We start from the raw sequence: 20057 nt of genomic DNA, 5'->3' as shown, positions 1-20057 counted from the left end.
CTGGGAACTCTTCAGGAACCTGAAGAAGGAACCTGCAGTGGAGAGAGGAGTGGAATGTGAGAGAAACAACTACACAAACACCAAGGTCAGGGAAAAAAGGAGAGTGAGGAAGTGTGCCAGAGCAGAGGTTTCACTGAAACCTGTTGTGAGACAGCAGCTTGATCTGCCTGCAGCCCATGGAAGACCCCTAAAGAAGGTGGCTGCAATCAAAGAAGGCCATGACTCCATGCGAAATCTGTGCTGGAGCAGTCTGTGGGAAGGACTGCATGCTGCAGAAGGACTCAAGCTGCAGAAGTTTGTGGAGGACTGGCTCCTGTGGGAGAAACACGATGTGGAAGCAGAGGGAGAGTATGAGGAGTCCTCCCTACCCTTGAAGAGGAAGGAGGGCAGAGACTACATGTGGTGAACTGACCGCAACCCCCATTCTCTGTCTCCTTTGCCACTAGCAGAGAGGAGGTAGAGAAATTTGGAGTAAAACTGAACCAAGGAAGAACAGAGGGGCAGGGGAAGGTGTTGACTTTAGCTGTTCTTCTCATTGTTCTACTCTTATTTGGCTGGTAACAAATTAAATTGTTTTGGTTTTCCACAAGTTGAGTCTGTATTTTGCCTGTGACCATGAGTGGTGAGTGATCCCTCCCTGTCTAGTCTGAACTCACAAGCCTGTTGTTATATTTCCTCCTCCTCCTCACTCCACTGGGGGCAAGGGGGGAGAAGTGAGCAAGCAGCTGCATGGTGCTCAGTTGCCCACTGGGCTTAAACCAGGACAGGTGGCAATCTTATCAATGTTTACTAATACATGAATGGAGGGTATAAAAGGATGGGGCCAGGCTCTTTCCAGTGGTGCTCAGTGACAGGACCAGAGGCAATGGCCACACATTGAAACAGAGGAGGTTCCATCTGAATGTCAGAAAACACTTATGTACTGTGAGGAGGACCAAGCACTGGCACAGGTTCCCCAGGAAGTTGTGGAGTTTCCATCCTTGGAGATACTCAAAAGCTATCTAGATAATGATCCTGGGCAACCAGTTCTCAATGGCCCTGCCTGAGCAGAGAGGTTGGACCAGATGACCTCTAAAGGCCCCTTCCAACCTTAACCATTATGGTGGAGAGACACTGGCACAGGTTGCCCAGGGAAGCTGTGGATGCCCCCTCCCTGGAAGTGTTCAAAGCCAGATTGGACAGGGCTTTGGGCAACCTGCTCTGGTGGGAGGTGTCCCTGCCCGTGGCAGGAGGGTTGTAACTAGATCATCTAAAGGTCCCCTTCCAACTCAAACCATTCTATGATTATGTGATTCTGTGATACATTGAGGTTTGCTTAAAACAGGAAAGACACTTCACTGTATTTCCTCTTTTTATTATTCTGATTTCTTCCAAAAATAGCATAACAGTGTACATTCAAACAAAATCTGATACAAGAACTCTAACAAAACCAGATTTGACACACAAATTTCAATGAAACATTTCAGCTCTTCTAAAGTGTCGGCATTTTTCAGCTAGTTTCACGAGTACTAATTCTAGCAGACACAAAAAAGACTTGTTTTCTTAATTTCAGCAGCAGAACTGACTGTGATTCTACTGCCAGTTAAAGGTGTTCTTCTATACAATAAAAATAAAAAATAATCGGGAATCATAGAGGAAAGAGTATGACCAAATTACAACAGAGGGAAAGCAATACAACTACAAACTCAATCTGAATGCTTAACTCTGTAACAGAAATGTTCTTTCCTAGGTTTATTATAACTTTTCAAAATACTCCTGTACCATCAACATTTCATCATTTCATCTCTATGTAAACTATAGTAGCAAACAGCAGCCAACAGCTCCTGTTAGCCCAAGAAGAGAGAGAAAAAACATGAAGTATTCATGCCCTCTCAGTAGTGGGTGGCTACAAGGATGTGGAAAGCAGAGCAAACACCGTGTCAGAAATCCCTAAGCCAGCTCTAAGATGGTAGCTAGGCATGGCTCTGTCTACTGATATATCATGAGATTACATTCCCAAACAAAATATTTGGCTCTGATGTGGGGATTGTTATCCATATGTACTGGGGCGTGTACACACATACACAGCCCTCCTTCCCAGAGTGAACTTCTAGTATCCTCAAATATTATACATGCTCCACTTCTGGTTCATGATCCAGTACACGACCATGTTCCTAATGCCTTAAGAACTGCAATGAGGTCCCCTTCACCACCAATAGCTCAACCTTATGCCAAGTCCATTTGGAATTTTATGAAAGAAGTAATAAACACATCCTAAGATCTGTCTAATAAGTTTCAGGAGACACTAAAACTACCAAAAAGTTAGGAGAGTCTTTAATGCAATAGAAAATTTCAGTAATCTCAGTTCAGCAGCTGTTACCGATTACCACATAGTCATATTTGGAAAAACACCACAGATTTAAAACTTTAGAAACTTTAGAACTTCTTTCAGAGCAGTTTTGTACAGAACAAACTCGTTTCATCTTGAAAGCACCATGAAGTGACACTACGTATCAGCAAGCACGGAAAGCAAGAACATCATGGGACTTCCTCATGTAAGCTACACCTTGAATACAACCAAGGTAGATTTACACTGCAGGCTTGAGTACAGCACAGAAGTACCCAGACTGACTCAGGTATTATTTGCCACTTGGCTCTTCATGCAATGTAGACATACCCTATTATGTTTGAATATATCTCATCAGGAATTAACTGAGCTCTGCAGTACAATATTTATGCCCTCATTCTGCACCATCAAAGTCAGCAGCCATTTTTCCACCAATTTCAGAAAGTGCAGGGTCAGGCTTGTAATCACAAACATACTTCTACAAACAAAACGCCTGTTTCTAACATAAAGTTGTGTCAAGTTCAAACATGAGTTTTGAGAGCATGCAGGTCGCTTACAAATGCTTAAAAAGACTGGTTCAGAATCTTTCTTATATATACACACACAAGTCCATCTGTCACAGACAGGCAATGTAACTCAGAATCATGAGCTTGCTATAGTTTTTGGTAGTGTCCTGCACACTTCTGATAATTAAAAAATAAAAATTAAAAAAATAGTTGCCACGATGGATTTCTGACCATTCCAGCTTGCACATGGATATGATCTCTTCTTGCCTCATCCAGAACGTCAAGTTTCACAGTTGCTTCTCAAATGCAAATACCAAGTAAATACCTAAAAAAAGAAAATGGAGTAATTTAAAGTTCAGCTTCCTCTGCCACTCTAAGTTTTCAAAATGTAAATAGCTGATGTTCTGCCCAAATAACCTGTTAGCAGGTTACTGAAAGTATAAAAATTGCTACGGTTTCCCAATGAGTAACTCTAGCATTCAGATGCAGCATGGTTTCAGATATGTTTTCACAATAGAGCTAAGAATGCACAAAAGCAGTATCTTAAATACTGTTGATATGGTTAATGCAACACTAACTTCAGTTAATTAAACTACTGAAATGTGAATATAATTCATAAATTACTATGCAACTCTACACAATTAACATTCACCAGTGCATAAAATCATACGTAACTAAGTTTAAAGACTCCTTCATACATGCAGTAATGGACAATTAGGGGTGAAAAGATCAACTTAATTTTTAATTAAAAATTTAATAAGCTTATGGTACAAAATTATTAATTTGCTCTTTTAAAATATTACAAAGAAGAAATATTTACAAACACTAAATGGCACTTTCCCAGCTCCAGAACAGTATCATTCTAGAAATGGACACACATACAAATCCACACCAGCGCCTTGGGAAATACTTATTTGGCACATAATCAATGCCGGCTGTGTCAGAAATTCTCATACTTCGTACAAGACAGAGAAGTTAAACCAGTTTCTTGAGACCATGTCTCTAACTAAACATTTATGGATTTCCACTTGAACTCAGCTTTCATTTTAATGGATGAGGTGCCATAGCTACATTGCAAATCTTTCACGACAAGCCTCAGCGATAAAGCAAAGTGAAGTTTCATGAAACAGTCACGTTGTGCTTATACCCTAAACAGTCAGAAGCTCTGTACTCCAAAAGCATTCCCTGAAAAAGAGAGACTACTTAAAAAATATAATCATCATTGACCTTTTAAAGGCATAAAAAGCCCCTCTCAATTAGATTAATAGTTTACACAATATTTTTGCATTTCTGGAATTAATGTCTCCCTTATGATTCACACTTTTAAAACACAGATGATAACTTAAGAAAGCAAACACCTTAACTAAAGATTTTTTAATTCATGAATTGAACAGCACTTTTTGTTTGCTTTTAAACCACTAACACAACCAGTATAAGAGTCTCCAAAAATGCAAATGCTGGTCAGCCGCAGTAACACAGAACTTGGTAATAATCTCTCTGGGAGTCTATTTTTATCCTGAGAATTCTCAGTCCCTTATATCTGAGTTTCATCAAACTCACCATTTGAAAAAAACTGCATCAAAAGTTTTCCATGGCACACGCTCACAAAACTTCAAAACATTTAACAATGGTGTATCCTTTTCAGTGTCCAAGGCATTGACTTTTTTCTCCTCCCTTTACAAAACATTCAAATACCTCTCCACCACCCATGCTTTAATTGCTTCTTCCTGAAACATGTATAACTACAGGCAAAGAGCAAAGCTTCAACCCTTGTCTTACCAAAACAGATTTATATTTTTTATGAATATACATTCCAACTGGAATTTGTTTTCTAGTTGACTGATAACAGTATGTATCAGGTGTACCAAGTATAGTACTTAATCCTCTAACAGAAGCAAAATAATCCTGCAACACTGGCATCCTCTTTTCATACATCTTCAAGTAAGGCTTTCCCAAACTATTTTAGCCCAAAAGTTTGTGTGCTAGAAGCTACTTAAACAAGGCAAAGTTTCTGTTTTATGCATTTCCCTCCCAATTGCTTGAGATATGTGCACTATGTAATCTATACACAGGCATTTGAATAACACAAATAATAAAAGCCTGTTGTATTTAAAATTTGGATTTTCTTCCACAACCAATAGGCTATTTTACACTTTCCACAGCAGTTGTTTACTGAACAGTGAGTTTTCGAAACAATACTTACTTGTTGCTTCCCATTCAGACTTACTCAAAGTTCCCTAGAAGCAGATAAAGAAAAAACAAACAGTTTCAACAAAAAATAAGGAAACAAGAAAACAATTTAAATTGGTATTATCAATCTTTCATAGACCAGCTTCTAATCACCCACACTGGCTGGCTACTTAGGGATGAGAAGAGCATTACTGTAGACCACAGACACTTATAACTCCTATAACTAGGACAGTAGGGAACTGAAACACCCCAGATAATGAAACACACCTAAATTACACAGGTGTGGGAGAACAGACCAACAGTCTGTTGTACTGGAGGCACACCGAGTCCCATCACCACAAAACGGCATCCAGCCCGAGATGCCCAACACTTGTGCAGAAGTCAAGAAGAGGCCCATGCTACAGAGCTGCCACCTTCCCTGGGGACACTGCCTCAGCCCAAAACCTCTCTGCAGCCCACAAAAACTCTGCAGGACACTAACTCCCAACATAGCTCATACACTGAGAAAAAACAGCCTGCCTTGCAGCCAAGGAAGACTGCTCTTAGCTCAGCCTTTTGGATGAAAGAAAGGCAACTGCACCAGTGAAAAGTTGCTGCCACTGACCCTACCATTTAAGAAGCATGAGGTAACAAGAAGCAGCTGTTTTTCCTCTCTGCCCACTCCATCACTTTCCAGTGAGCCCTGAACTGGGGGCATGATTTAGCCCATATGCTACTCACTGACCAATCCTGACTGAGTGAGTCACCTTTTCATACACTAGTGAAAAAAGGCTCATTCAACCAGATTTCCTCTTTGCCAGCTGATACAGCACCTGGCAAAAATGGTCTTTGGTCTGACTTGACCATGCCTATGTTCTTAAGTTTATGTCTTTAAAGAAGCATTTTTCTTTTTAAAATGTTTAGCTTTCAAATACAGAGAGCAGGTTTATTTCCCCTCTTGATATAGGATTTTTATATATGCAGTAAAATGAATACATCTTCAAGAATTCAGAACATGAACAGTAGATTAGCCAATGATTAAAAAAAAAAATCCAAGCAGAAAACCTTCAATCCAAGCAGCCTCATGCTGTATCTATGATGATAAAACAGGATGCCCTCTATCAGTAATTGCACAATTTTACTAAAACTAAAATCTTTACTCAAACTAGTTTCCAATTTCGGTTCTCTCTTGCCAAAGAGCCTCAACACATAAAAAAGACCTAAAGTTCTGACTGAAAGAGCCAACATTGCTCATTAGGAACCATTCAGCATTAACAGTTCAGTTAAAGCAAGCCTTTGCAAGGTTTCCATCCAGCCTGACTCCCCAGATGCAGAGAGAGAAGCACACACACAGCTAGAGGCTACCCTGAATAGCCAGCCAGGCAACAGATGGAGAGGCAATTGCCAAATGGCAGCAGTTCCTGGGCAAAAGGGACAGCAAACATTGCCTGTTCTCCTGCTTGCTTCCCAGGAACAGCAGCTATGTGGGCTCCTGTCCATCCTGCACCCAAATCAGACCAACACAGAAGAATGAAAGGCTGGGACAGGACCAGCTGCAGACAGCTCCAACACTGTCATTTTCTGCTAGGGCAATGGAAGAAAGAAATACCCTTTATAAAGATGTGAGGACAGCAAGCTCAGAAAGGCAGCATGTGCATTAGAAGACAGGACTAAAAGTGGAAAAAACCATTTAATTGGACCACTGATCTAAAAATCTAGTATGGCCTCCATTAAAGATGGTTCAGTATTCTTTTATTTCTGAAGTTATAAATCAAGCTGCCAAAACAGGAGAAATGCAGAAAAACACATGACATGACAGCAGAATAAGTTTTGTACAGTGTAAGTTACAACCATCAAAAAGGAAGTTTCTTTTCATTCCAGAATGGGAACAGAATATCATACTTAATAGAGGGCAGAAATATACTGATTTAGTTTTGTGCACACAGGACTAGTCTAATTCTAGGAGCTCTGTTTAAAAAAATAAATGAAGGCACAGCAGATTTTAAAAATTACTATTTACAGAACTTTCATAAAACCAGCCAAGAAGAGAGCTGGATCTTCTTCACTGAAGATAACAGAAAAACAATGTTTAAGATTTCAAATACATAATAGTATTATGCATAAAGTTTTCAATTCTCTTATCAGAGGATTAAAAGAAGAAAACTAAAGCTCTGAATTGGTAGTGTGAAGATCCAGAAACATAAAACTCTTCAAATTAAGAAGAGGTATGCTAGAACAGCTGCCAAGGAAGATGGTAAAATATCCTTTGCCTTTTGCATTGTTACACATTTCTTAATAGCTACCAAATCAAGTGAATTTTATTCTTTGAGCATAGGGTATAGCTAAGATGAATGCCTCAGCCCTGCAGCTCTACAGTTTTTCAAATGCACAGAGACATTCACACCAATTGCACTGCAGTTGAAATGATGAAGACACCACATGTCTAAAAGATTAGGACCTAAATTTTAGACACCATTTGCTCTAGCGAAGTAAGAAGGAACTTACCAATGGTAACTTTGCCTTGCTTTCTTTGATGAACTCTTTTGCATGCTCATAATCATCAGGTTTATCAGAAACAAGCCTGGAATCACCAAATGTAGAATATGGCTAGAGAACACAGAAAAAAAATAAGAAAAAGTATTAATTGTGTAGTAAGAGACATTAAACACATCAGTCAAGGGTTTAATCACAACACAGCCCAGAACAGAGGTCAGTAATGAAGAGGATCTTAAATTTGGATCTCTCCTTTACAGCACTGACACAATCAGGTCTGATATTCTCTACTTCCCAGAAAATCGACACCCAGAATTTATACATTAACTGTTATCCTTATGTTTCCAACATAGGCGAAACGGAGTAACTATAAAAATTATTCTCCGTGCACAGTTCATTATGAGTATTACCTAGATATAACCTCTTTCAGAACAGCGACTGAATAAGCCTGCATCTCAAACAGAAGTACTAAGAAATGAGCAACTGTAAAATTTCAAGCAGAATGCTTAAAATGCTTTAATAACACACAGGAGCTGTAACAGACATACAGCCAATCCTTCAAAACTAATATATACTTATTCAGGACACCAGATACTGCATAATGGTCTGTACTTCACAATGCAGTCCTCAATTGTAAGTGACCACTAATTTAAGACAGCTCTCACTTTTCTAAGAATGCAGCTGACATGTCAAAGGTTGTGTCACCATGCTTCTTGACAACATGAGCCCATACAAAGCACTGTTCCTTCTAGTGACAACAAGGACAGCCAAGTTCACTCGCAGCCCATATGACTCAGTTCAGTAAGTCACCAGATACTTGACTTGGTAGTTTTATGCTGAAAAACTCTGTTTGAGGGAGGAAGGAAGCACAGAGAACTGTGAGTAAAACCAGTCTCAGAGATGGCATTGAAAAGTTTCTCTGAAGCTGCTGAAGTCATCCAGGATAAGAGCTTGAGAATAAAAAGGCAAAAACAAGCTCAGTTACAGTTAAGTACCATTTTCTTCTACGAATACAGCCTGTCCTTTCATTCCTACAAAGATTATTTCCTGTCTTTTCAATCAATATTTCTTGCACAAAAGATACAGCTTTCAGTCTCTCTCTGCTGAGGAAGAAATGGATTACGGTTTTCACTATCTGACACAGGTATGATTCTTGTGCTTCTGCTAGCTACTTAATAAAAATGAAAACCTGCCTCAAAATGGAAGTCACATAAACAAAACTGAAACACTGCGTGCTGGTGCCCATGTGATGGCAGCACGGGGCTGCAGACATGGCCTTTGTGAGGCAAGGCTGGGGTCGGGGTCAGGGCCATCCCAGACATAAACAGTTCCACCAGCTCCAACAGAGCCACCACAGAGCATAGCTGAGCCCCTCAGCCACAAGTGGGGCACCTCTGGCAGAGTGTATTTAAGAAAGGACAAAAACCCCCTATGCAACAGCTATGAGAGAGAAGGAAGGAGAGAAGGTGCTCCAGACACCAGAGAAACTCCCCCGTAGCCTCTGGAGGAGGCCATAATGATGCAGGTTGTCCCTCTGCAGCTGATGGTGGACCACAGTGGAGCAGCCATCCACACTGCAGCCTGCGGAGGAACCCATGCTGCAGCAGGTAAACATGCCCTGAAGGAAGCTGCAGTCTATGGAAAGCCCACAAAGAAGAAAGCTCCTGGTAGGAGCCATGGCCCATGGAGAAGTGCACAAGAAGAAGCAGGTTTTCTAGCAGGAGCTGCAACCCCATGAGGAACCAATGCTAGAGCAGTCTGCTCCTGAAGGACTGAACCCCATGGAAAGAACACATGCTGGAGTCCTGTGAAGGACTATATCCCATGGGAGGGATCCATGCTGGAGAAGGGGAGGAGGAAAGAGGCAGGTAAAAGTGTTATGGACTGACCACAAAGCCCCATTTCCCATCACCCTGCGCTGGGAGGGCGCTGGTCAGGAGTTACACTGACCCCCTTTTTTTGGTAATAAATTAAATTCATCTTCTCTAAGTTTAGTCTGTTTTGACCATGACCACAATTACTAAGTAAACTCTTGACTCACACGTTTGGGTTTTTTTTATTTTCTCCCTCCATTCTGTTGGGAAGAGGGAGTGAGAGAGCAGGTTGGTGGTATCTTGCAGTCAGTCAAGGTCAACCCACCACAGTCGCACTTTCAGCCACAGGAGTTCAGTTCTTCTATTGGTAGCCCTTAATTAATTGCTCAATGTTCACAACAGGAATTTCAATTATTGCACAAATAATTAGCAAGATGTAAAACACTATTTAAATTAAACAAGTTAACTCCCTATTTACCTCCAAAGCCTGCATTCTCCTTAACAGCATTTTATGCTCCTCATTCTTGACTTTTTCTTCATAGAATTCCCGAAATGTCATTTTGTAGACTAGTTTCATACCATGCTTCTTCGCCATTCTGTCAAAATAATAAGCTAAATTAGGGAAGCTGCAAAGCTATTGTAGTTTTATTTTCAAAGAAACAATTTTAAGCTACAGTGACATCTTATGGTATTCACTAGGATTACATGCTTTCTAGAATTTTTCTCAGTAAACACATTAAGATGAAAACACTGCACTAACACCACAAACTATATTTTTTTGAACTAGGACAATGAAACTCTACATGGAAGTCATTGCAGATATTCCAGTAGAAAAACGTCTCTTCTCCCAACACACAGAAGCTAGTAAGTTCCCTTTGAACTTCCAGATAGACTATACTGTTTCCCTGTAGTATCATCACCCTGCATGTCAGCTATTATGGATATATGATTAGAGAACCTCTTTCTATCAGATTTAGTGCCTTACATCTCAATTATATGACACTGTGGTCAAACAGCACTGAAGTTACAGGTATTAGTAACAGATGCTGGTATTTTTCAGAGAGAACTACAAATGAAGCGTGTGAAAATACACAGGTTTGAAGGGAAAGCTTAATATTGTTTAAGAACCATACTGGGCTTGAATGACAGGAATCCCAACAAGGAAACCTCAGGAGAAAGTCTTGGAAAGGTAAACCTGAATTTACACAGAGGTAACAGTAAAACATATGCTCACAGGTGAAGAAGATTTAGAGGAAAAAAAAAGTCATAGGAGAAATCCTACAACATCGAAAGGAAGTTAGAGAAGACAAGAAAGACACCATGATGAACATATACAAGAGGGCTTGCTGAAGGACTAAAGAAAGGCAGAATGAAACCCTCCAAAAAATTAAGATTAAATAAAAAAGCTGAGAGCACTAAAGGTTTCCTGAGAGATCCAACATATCACATACAGAGATTCTCATGTGAGACCAAGTTTAAGTCTTTACAGCTTCCCTCCACAGCACCTTCAACTGAGAGCAGTGGATAGATTAGAGTTGTGGATGGAAATGCAAGAAACTACTGCATTTGGAGCAACAATAAAAAATGGAGAAGCGAAAAACATAAGAAGAAATTCAAAATATAATTTTCTGCTAGTATTATGCAATAACACAAACTAAACAAATGCTTATTATGTTTCACAGCTTTTATTGGACAATGAATCTAAAACTTAACTTACTCTTCCAGTAATGGAAAGTAAACCAAGAACTCAGGGACATCAACCACTTCTTCCAAGTGGAAATCATACTTGCAGCCAAACAAGGGATATTCTCCCTTCTTCTCAAATTTTACACTGTACACGTCATTCCCAAATGAATTTGTTTCTGAAGCTTCAAGTCGTTTTCTATAAAATGAGATATAAACAAACATTAGTTGACCACATTTAATTTAACAGGGAGGAAAAACTATGCACAAGAGGCCTGAAAGAGGCAGTACTACAGCATTCAGTGATCCCTGTAGTTTCTCACCTCCCTTATTAGATAAAGCAAAGGAACAATGACATGAAAGAAAAGCAGCATACTAGCTTTTAACAGTTTATCATTCCTACACACCATACCAAGGACTAAATGGAGCTAGAAAATTAACCTTTAGCCCAGATGCAGTCTACATGGACCAATCAGGCTTCCTGGAACAACCACAGCAAAACCCTGACAGTTATCCCCAGGCTGTGGCTATTTTGCCACTATATTAGTCAGAGGCAGAGGATTTACGTATGAAGATCTATACTTTATACCAGAAAAGCCATGGGTCGAAGAGACGAGTACAGATTTACCTGTTTGACTTAAGTTCATGAATGAGATTTTCCTGACTAGAATCCAAAACTGTTGGAAAAAACTTGGTTTTGTTGGCATAAACATATCAGAGCACTGTAAGAACAACTATCACTTAACAACGGTTTGTAGACTTTTCAAAGACAAACAGAATATAAAAGTACTTACACAAGTTCAAAACTATTTGGAGTTGTGCCAATGAAATACCCTCCAGGAGAGAGGTTCCCACAAGCATTTTTAAGCATCATGTCAGCCTGCTCGTATGTCTCAAATGAGTAATGGTAAACAAATTGACAGCTGCAAATGTCAAAGCGTGTATCTGGATCATTATATTTGGAAGACAAGAGATCCTGAAATAGATTAAAAAGAAAAAAAATTCCAGCAAAAGAAATGGAAACAAACATGATTCACTTAAAAGTTCCAACAAATACACTATTCCCAGAATTCTTTGAAGCATTTCCTCTTCAGCCCCCATTCCTTCTCAAGTTCAACAAGAACAAGATGAAAGAGTAAGAAAAAGTCCCCTGCTACACAGAAAACCATACACAATATTTGGGAACAACAAGAACACAAACAGATTCCAAAGTTATCATGTCCTCAAATTCTTTTCATGTTGTCGAGTGACATCAGTACACTTGAAAGGCCAAAACCCAAGGTTAGTTACCTAATAGTTTCCAGAGATATTTTACTGCTGAGGATTTATAAGCAGTCACCATTTAGTTGGAAACAATTATAATAATAAAATGAATTTTCAGTTTACCAAGTAATGAGAATTGACCCAATAAACATATAATTGAGAGGAGGAAGGGTTGTTTTAAACATGGCAATTTGCCCACCCACCAAGCTGTATTTGTCTGTATTCTCACAGATGTACATACACGCAAACCAACTTACTACTCCCTGCCACAGACCAAGTAACCAGTAACTTTGAAGAACGTGAAGCCTTTGAAATTTGGCAGGTTAAAGCCTGCCACAGTTTGACTCCGTACTCAGCAGTTCTCCAACTCTTCTTGATCAGGCTTCTTTTACACGATACTAGCAGCCGCCATAAAGAACACAGGAGCAGAAAAGTTCTTCCCCAGACCCATGATACACATTCCACACTTAAATATTTCATACTTAACAGTTTTGCCTGAGTTTCTCTTCTCTCCCTGACTTCCCATCCACACACTCACTCCCAGTCTCTACCAGTTCATGCCACATACTGTTAACATTCTGTATGCAGCAAGATAAAAATGGACACTCCACATTCCCATAGCTATTTTATCTGTTCACTTACTTCCCTGTCCACATTTTGAAAGACAGAGATACAGGAAACTGAGAAATAGTTCATTCCAGCATAAAAAAACACATCCACCAAAATAGTTTCCAAAATCCAATGAAACTCCCAGAACTCCAAAAATAAGTATTCATTCCCTTTCCCTCATCAAGTGAAAGCACCAGATTTATTATCTCAAAAAGACAATCAGGCTCCAAGAATGTTACACTGTAAAACAGTAACAAAATGCATTGAACTATGTCTCAGTAACTTGTATGCTTGGTTCTCCTGACACTATAGCAATCTGATCTTAAAAACACAGATGCCCTAAATATTATAGCATTAGCATCACTTCCTGTACTCGCTTAACAGAAGAAAATTAAATCACCAAAATATTATAAAGCATAGGATTTGTACCTTGGTACTATCTGCTTGTATAAATTCTGCATCAAAAATATGTTCATTATAACGACATCGGGCTTTCATGTCTTCATATCGCTGCTTGCACTGTTGCACAGAAATGTCAGCAATATCTAGAGAGAGAGAGAGAATGTTTTTTTTAAAGTGTGTAAAGTGCTCCCCAGACAAGAAAATTGCAATGATGACTGGAACACAGCAGGGATAAAATCTTCAGTTACACTTGATGGGAACAAATACTTTCATCTCAAATTTGTAGAGAAGGAATTTAATTTGCAGGAAGTGTTTGGGATTGTAACTGTCATTTTCAGTCTTCAGACAGAAGTTGTAATCTGAAGATTTTACGAAGCTCCCACCCTCAAAAGTGCAAAGCAAGCCTCCAAAATGTCAAGTGACGAATACTAGGTGATTGATACTAAGTGCTGTTAGCATTGTCTAGTATAGATTAGCTCAAGTAGTTCAGCTCCCAGAATTTCTCCAGCAGTACTGAAAGCTCTTGATGTTCTTACTAATACAGATGAAATGCAATTATTTGTGTTATATGCTGATATATTGTATCATGAGGATTTTTAAATTTTGTTCTTAAGACTGTAATGTCACTAAATAACACTAAAAGTAACAATATGCAATAAATTTACATAAGAATACCTAGAATAATTCCTACTACAGGAATTTTATGAAATTTTACTACCTGTTAAATCTGAAGTTAAATAACGCTTCCTCCAATTATCCTTGGCATGCTTTTAGGGAGAAGGGGAGATGGTATCTCCTTCCCAACATCTAAGCAAACCATTTAAATGAAAAGTTATTTAACCAGATCACCTTTTGTCAAACCACTGTGGATGGTTTGTTTTTCTTAAATATAACTTTTACATGCATATTTTCAGAAGACTTAAAAACACAACAAGAGATTAGATGTGGAAGAAAATATATAAAATATAAAATGTCAGTCTTTTCCCCAGTGTTACATTTTGCCTAAGACAACCTCTGGTAATTGTGCATTTCTTCACTGACAGTAGGTTTGGTACTTTTTTTGCGAGTTGAATTGAAAGCTCATTACACAGAAAATCAATGGTTCTTATATTTATGCTGGCAGTCAAGTTGATGCCTTCAGGTTAAAAGAAAAAAGACAATTTTTTGATAGAAAGTATATCATTGCAGTTTTGGGCTTACTAAAAAAGGAAATAATAAGACTGGAGATATGCTTGTTTTTCCCACAAACACTGGTATACTTCCCCTGGAAAGTTATTGTGTCCTCTTACCAGTACAGACAAGTTTCTTAATTCTGCCTTTTTTCCATTTCAGTAAGTCTCCACCTTTGCCACATCCTAGATCCAAAACAGTTATATCATTCTTTTTCCGTCGTACCCGGTCTATAAATTCACCTAGAAAAAATAAAGAGAGAGAACACATAATAAAGATGTCTCTAATTCACTTGTACTGTACAGAGATCCCTAAAGGACCAGAAGGGTTTGAGAATTTTAAAAGATCTCAGAACTTACTTTGCCTATGAGTCTTTTTAACATTACAGACTTAAATATCTCTTTCTAGAAAACACCAATGATGAAAGCAACCACAAGCTTTTAAAACTACAGAGAAGACAATGAATATTTTCTGTGCTTAATGTGATTTGCATGTAATGTGACTGGAGCTCTGAGCTATTTCCCTGGCAAAGGCAGAACTGTGCATCGCTAAACAACCACCCCAGTCGTGAGTGGGGAAACCAGGTTCCCTTTCATTACCATTATAATGAAGGCAAATGTTATTTGAAAGTATGGGAAAGCCTTTGGCAAAAGAGTAAAAACCAATTAAATGCATCAGCCACAACTTTTCCTTGCGGTCACATTACAAGAATGCATTATGTCTTCCACTCAGTCTCTCCTACACCTTGCAATAACACCAGCTACTTGTTTGCTGTCTTTTTACCCTACATACACCAACTTCATTGCCTCTTCTGTCTTCTCTACCTCTGCTCTGACTGATGTTGGCATATTCTGCAAAAAGTACCAGCATGCTAGCAAATTCTCTTCACAGTAAGAGACATGAAATACATTTGGATACAACTGCAATAACACCACATTACTGAAATTCATGATGACTGAAAGGCTTCAGCACAGGCACTACCAAAGTCTTTAAATAAACCTAAATACTGCTCCTAACTGCTCCGATACAACACAACAAAAAGCAGCATGCTAGACAAATGGTGCCCACATCTCCTGGCATGGATCCCTCTTCATTAACCTGTGATGCTCTACCAGTAATTCTCTTCTTCGTTTGGAGATATCCGATGGTTTTGTTTCCTCACTTTGGAACTAATTTGCGGGATAGCAGACTTCACCTTTTATAAAAAACTGCTGATTCTTAAAAGAACTACATCCTCTAATCTTTTTAAACCATTGACTACAGGTAATACGGAAAATATTTACCTGTCCAAGTTTCCTACAGATTTGCTTAATCTAGACCCGAGACAGACTGCTTTGGGAAAATAGTTATGGAATTATTTGAGATAGATTTAAGTAACAAGAACAACTCAATTTAACAAGAACAGACAGATTCTTTACGATTTACAGCTGTACCTTGCTGTTTAAAAATGTCATGAAGAACAACAGTTTCCAGTATGAACTTTCTCTGTTTTTCAGGCCAGCTGATGTTTAGAACTTTAGCATATATTTGGTACTCTAGCAACATAAAACACTATCACAAGAAACAAAGTGTCATAATCAACATCAGAAAGCAGAAAAAAAAATTACATTTTTATACAAATTTTAGTTACTTTTTAAAAAAAGTCTACATAGTCAATTAAGGAACCTTACCAATGAGGACACTCTTTGTCCAATTATTAAAGTTTCGGAGGTAGAATATGCGAGACTGGCTACGTTTTTCCAATCCAACTTCTTGAAGTTCATTATAATGTGCAGCGACAGCTTGTCCATGGCCTGTCTCACGCTGTAGACACAAGAGAGGGAACAGACTCAAGCAGTGAATTCCTTTTATCACTTTTTAATCGAAAGATCTGTGTGCACTTTGGGCATTTAAGAAAGCAAACATGTAATACTATGAAGAATACCATCATTACATATACAAAAATAGTTCCCATATCCATCCTGGTACTGACATCAGTACTTCAATTATCATAGAGACAATTCCCTTAAAAATTGAATCCCCTTTTCAGTCGAGTCCAAGTAATTTCTGATGGATTATGACCTTTCCTTCACAGAAATACCTTTCAGTTCTCCAATACTCTCGCCACTCTCAAATAATCAGTTTCATTTCCCTTAAGACTGGGACTGAAGAGGAGGACGTTCCTTGTGAAAAACTTTAAGCTTCTTCAAAAATCCTGTTTCAGAAATTCAGGGTTTACATCTAACAGAAGTGTATAAACTACCAATCTACCCAAAATGCCAACTAGCTGATGTCACATAAAGCCCTAAGAGGATGATCCTACTGCCAGAGCTTTAAACAGACCACAGTAAGGAAATAAGAGCAAAGACTTGACAATGTATTCCATTTAATGCTTAACAGCTTGCTGTAGAAATGTCTCTGGTTTAATCTTAACTGTAAATACTCCGAGAGATTTCTGTCACATGTGACACAGAGAAGCAGTCTACACTCAAATATTACGCTCTTCACCTTGAAAATAATCTTCAGTTACATAAAATAAAGTATAAATAAAAAACAAAATAACCAATCATGGAGAATCAACACAAATTCTGTGAGGCACAAGAGCATTTGAAATAACAGTACCAACTAGAATGAAGAATTCTCAATTAAAATCCACAAACCTGCTACTAAGCCCCAGCCAGTACAAATTCACACAGCAATTAAAAGCATTCCCAACAGCTGACTATAAAAGTCAATATCCCAATATCTTATCATTCAAACAGCAGCTCCTTAAGGTAAAGGGAGACTTGACTGACATTAATATAGTACATGAATTCTTCAGTGTTTCATATAATTTTGGTAACCTTTGGAAAGAACACACACATACTTGTCTGCAATCTCTGTGCTCCCTCATACCTTTATTACCACACTTGGCTGACTGATACTAACAAATATTTTGACCATTTCTATTTTTTTTTATTTTTTTTTTTAGGGGAAGCACAGATGGCTTCCTGAATGGCCACTGAAGGTGACATAAGCTAGAATGGCTGACTTTGATAGTCTGAGGGACACATTCATACAATCCATTAACACATCTCAGCTGCTGCAAGCACAGCTGCAAACAGCCATCAGCAATAATGTCTAGATGCTGGCAGCTGCGCTCAATGCCATCACCTCTCTACACCCTTAAGCTATGCAAATACAAAGGATTTCTTGTCCATCTAAACCTTATCCCAGAACTACCTTATTTAAAAGATTACAGGGTTAATAATGTTTTCACCACAACAAAGGGTACCATTTATTTTATCACATTGCCTGGCCATAAATTAACATACTGGTAAAATTCTGAAGGGAGAAACAAAACATTAGGTCAAAGACATTTTCAAATTATACTGACATATCCCAAAAGGTCAAAATTAGACTGGATATTGTAGCATCAGTTTCTATAAGCACTTACATAATAAAGACAGTATCATATAAACATTACCCTTCCATCCACACAGTTAATAGGACAAATATTTTCTGCTGCTCGTGTGGTCTTATAAAAAAAAAAAAAGAAAGAAGCATCTGTAAACCTTTCAGTACTTCACCTTGCTAACAAGTCACACTGAAATTGTATCACAGAAGCTGCAGATTTTAGAGTTTTCCAAATCATACAATACGTTATTGAGGAAATTAAGGGAAAAAATAATCTAAAGGAAGAACATCCCATGCACAGATAACTGTGCTAGCACACAGGATGTCAACATACAAAACATATCCATTCGCGACACATGACTTGGAGTAATGCCAGGAAACCCCGCGCTACGCTACCAGACTGCCACCATACAGGCGATGGGACAATAATCTTAGAATCAGACTAAGCACATGCTGAGATCAGTTTTCTTAACATTCTAATTACCAGCCCTCTTTCCCATCTGTTAAGCCAAAGATAACTTTCTGTACCTGCTATTTTGCTAGGAAGCTATACACAAACTGTAACATTTGGTGGTTCATGCTCATTTACATATGTTTAGCATAAATACTTCCAATCTTTTCTTAAGCTAAGGCTTTAAAATACATAGCTCAAAATAAACGTTACTCACTACTTTCTTAGGAGTTTCATCTTCAGTATCTAAATTCTTCCTTTTTGCTCCGCCGTCCTGATCACCACTATCAACTTCTTTTTCATTTTCAGTGGAGTGCACTGTACCTGAAGTTGAACTGTCACCTTCCTGACCGATTCCTGAATCTGCCTCTGAAGTACCAGGCGTTTTCTCCACTTCTTCATCCAAATTCTTCTCTGCTTCCTGTTCTTCTGTCTTGGTCAAATCAGCCATTTTTGACAGGTTAGTCTCCTTGTCCACTGATCAGAATGGAAATCTACAGAGGCTAAAAAAAAAAACAAACCAGCAACTATTTTCAGTGTTGAATTTCACTTACTCATGGTTAAAGTCATGACTTTCAATCACATTGGCAGCACAAAAAAATAACACACCTTTGCCCTAGACAATATATAACTTCAAATTTGACTATTTTATAAAGGTAGCATTATAAAATATATCAAATTTCAAAGCACTCTCATTATAGTAAGACCAAATTTAAATAGATCTTTAATCTTAATGTTTGTCTTTCCTAGCTATCGCTACTGATTCACCTGTGAAGTGTTATTGTTTGTGTCATCTAATCTGTCTTTTCCTCTTCCCATAAAAAGTGACCTACAAATCACTTCATGCTTAGGGACACAAGCTGTCAGTCCCTCATATTAGTTAATTCATTATTTAATCTGATATACTTTCAAAAGAGATGCCTTCAAACAAAAAAACAAGATGGATTTTAAGAGCATATTTAATATCAATTAATGACTTTCAAGTTTGCAAAGAAAATTCATTATGCCTCAAGCTTCACTGATACTAGGAATTTTCAGCGGTAACGGCATTTCTGTATCTCCACTTCACAAATATCCACACAGTCCATAGGACTGCAAACCACTGCTATAAAACACATCCCTGCCTTTGAAACACAGAATCCTTTAGGTCAGAAAAGACCCATAAGATCATCGAGTCCAATCATTAACATAGCACTGCCTTCTTTACACCATCATCAGGAAGCAGGGCACCTACTTTTCAGAAGGGCATAGGAGAAGATAATTTGGCAACTCCTTTTCTAAAACTTCTACTTCAGTCTAACAACAAAAAAAACTGTGCACGATGCACTGTACCCAGACTGAAGTCTCCTAATTAGGGCCAAAACAGATTAATTAAGTGGACCATTACAGAGAGACCAGAACAGCTTTCTTCGGCAGATGGCCTCAAAGCACGACTTAACGGGGGTAATTTTTTCCCTACGGTACAGCGCCTAACTCACGCTTCCTGAGAAGCGCGCCTTTTCCTATCCTCGCTAGGCTGCTCCGAGCACTTCACCATTGCTTTTACGGCCTAAACTCAGAAACGATCACAATTTCAGTGAAGTGCCCCGGGGGCGCCTCCTTCGAGGGAAACGCGGGAGAGCTCAAAACGCTCAGCGGCCCAGGAAGCGCAAAGCGGCGACAGACACTCCCTCCTCCATTAACGGCCTAGGCCACGTAGACTTTTAGCTACGTCCTGGGGGGGGGTAAGCAGGGGAACGGAACGCGTCCCGACGCCGGCAGGCACAGACCCTCCCCGGCGAGGCGCTCTGGCAGCC

General features: G+C 38.9%; 1 protein-coding gene across 1 annotated transcript; it reads right to left on the bottom strand.

Moving 5' to 3' along the window:
* Positions 1-2348: 2348 nt before the first annotated feature.
* Positions 2349-18756, bottom strand: RNMT (RNA (guanine-7-) methyltransferase). The gene is made up of 10 exons (XM_010193413.1): positions 18479-18756; positions 16106-16238; positions 14555-14677; positions 13293-13408; positions 11786-11967; positions 11026-11190; positions 9787-9904; positions 7507-7608; positions 5036-5069; positions 2349-3157 (listed from the first exon to the last, which is right to left on the bottom strand). Exons 1-10 carry the CDS (start codon positions 18710-18712, stop codon positions 3120-3122), a joined length of 1245 nt encoding a protein of 414 aa, XP_010191715.1. The 5' UTR covers positions 18713-18756; the 3' UTR covers positions 2349-3119.
* Positions 18757-20057: the final 1301 nt, after the last annotated feature.

The sequence above is a fragment of the Mesitornis unicolor genome, unplaced genomic scaffold (assembly GCF_000695765.1).
Source record: "Mesitornis unicolor isolate BGI_N332 unplaced genomic scaffold, ASM69576v1 scaffold9991, whole genome shotgun sequence".
Lineage (NCBI taxonomy): Eukaryota > Metazoa > Chordata > Aves > Mesitornithiformes > Mesitornithidae > Mesitornis > Mesitornis unicolor.
This window is presented reverse-complemented; position numbering and strand designations above follow the sequence as displayed.

Excerpts from the sequence above, each read along its gene's own strand:
- RNMT (XM_010193413.1), bottom strand. The coding sequence starts at position 18,712 with ATGGCTGATTTGACCAAGACAGAAGAACAGGAAGCAGAGAAGAATTTG. Across the intron at positions 13,409-14,554 it reads TAAGAAACTTGTCTGTACTG|ATATTGCTGACATTTCTGTG; the intron begins GTAAGAGGACAC and ends CTCTCTCTCTAG. Across the intron at positions 9,905-11,025 it reads TACTTTCCATTACTGGAAGA|AATGGCGAAGAAGCATGGTA; the intron begins GTAAGTTAAGTT and ends TTATTTTGACAG.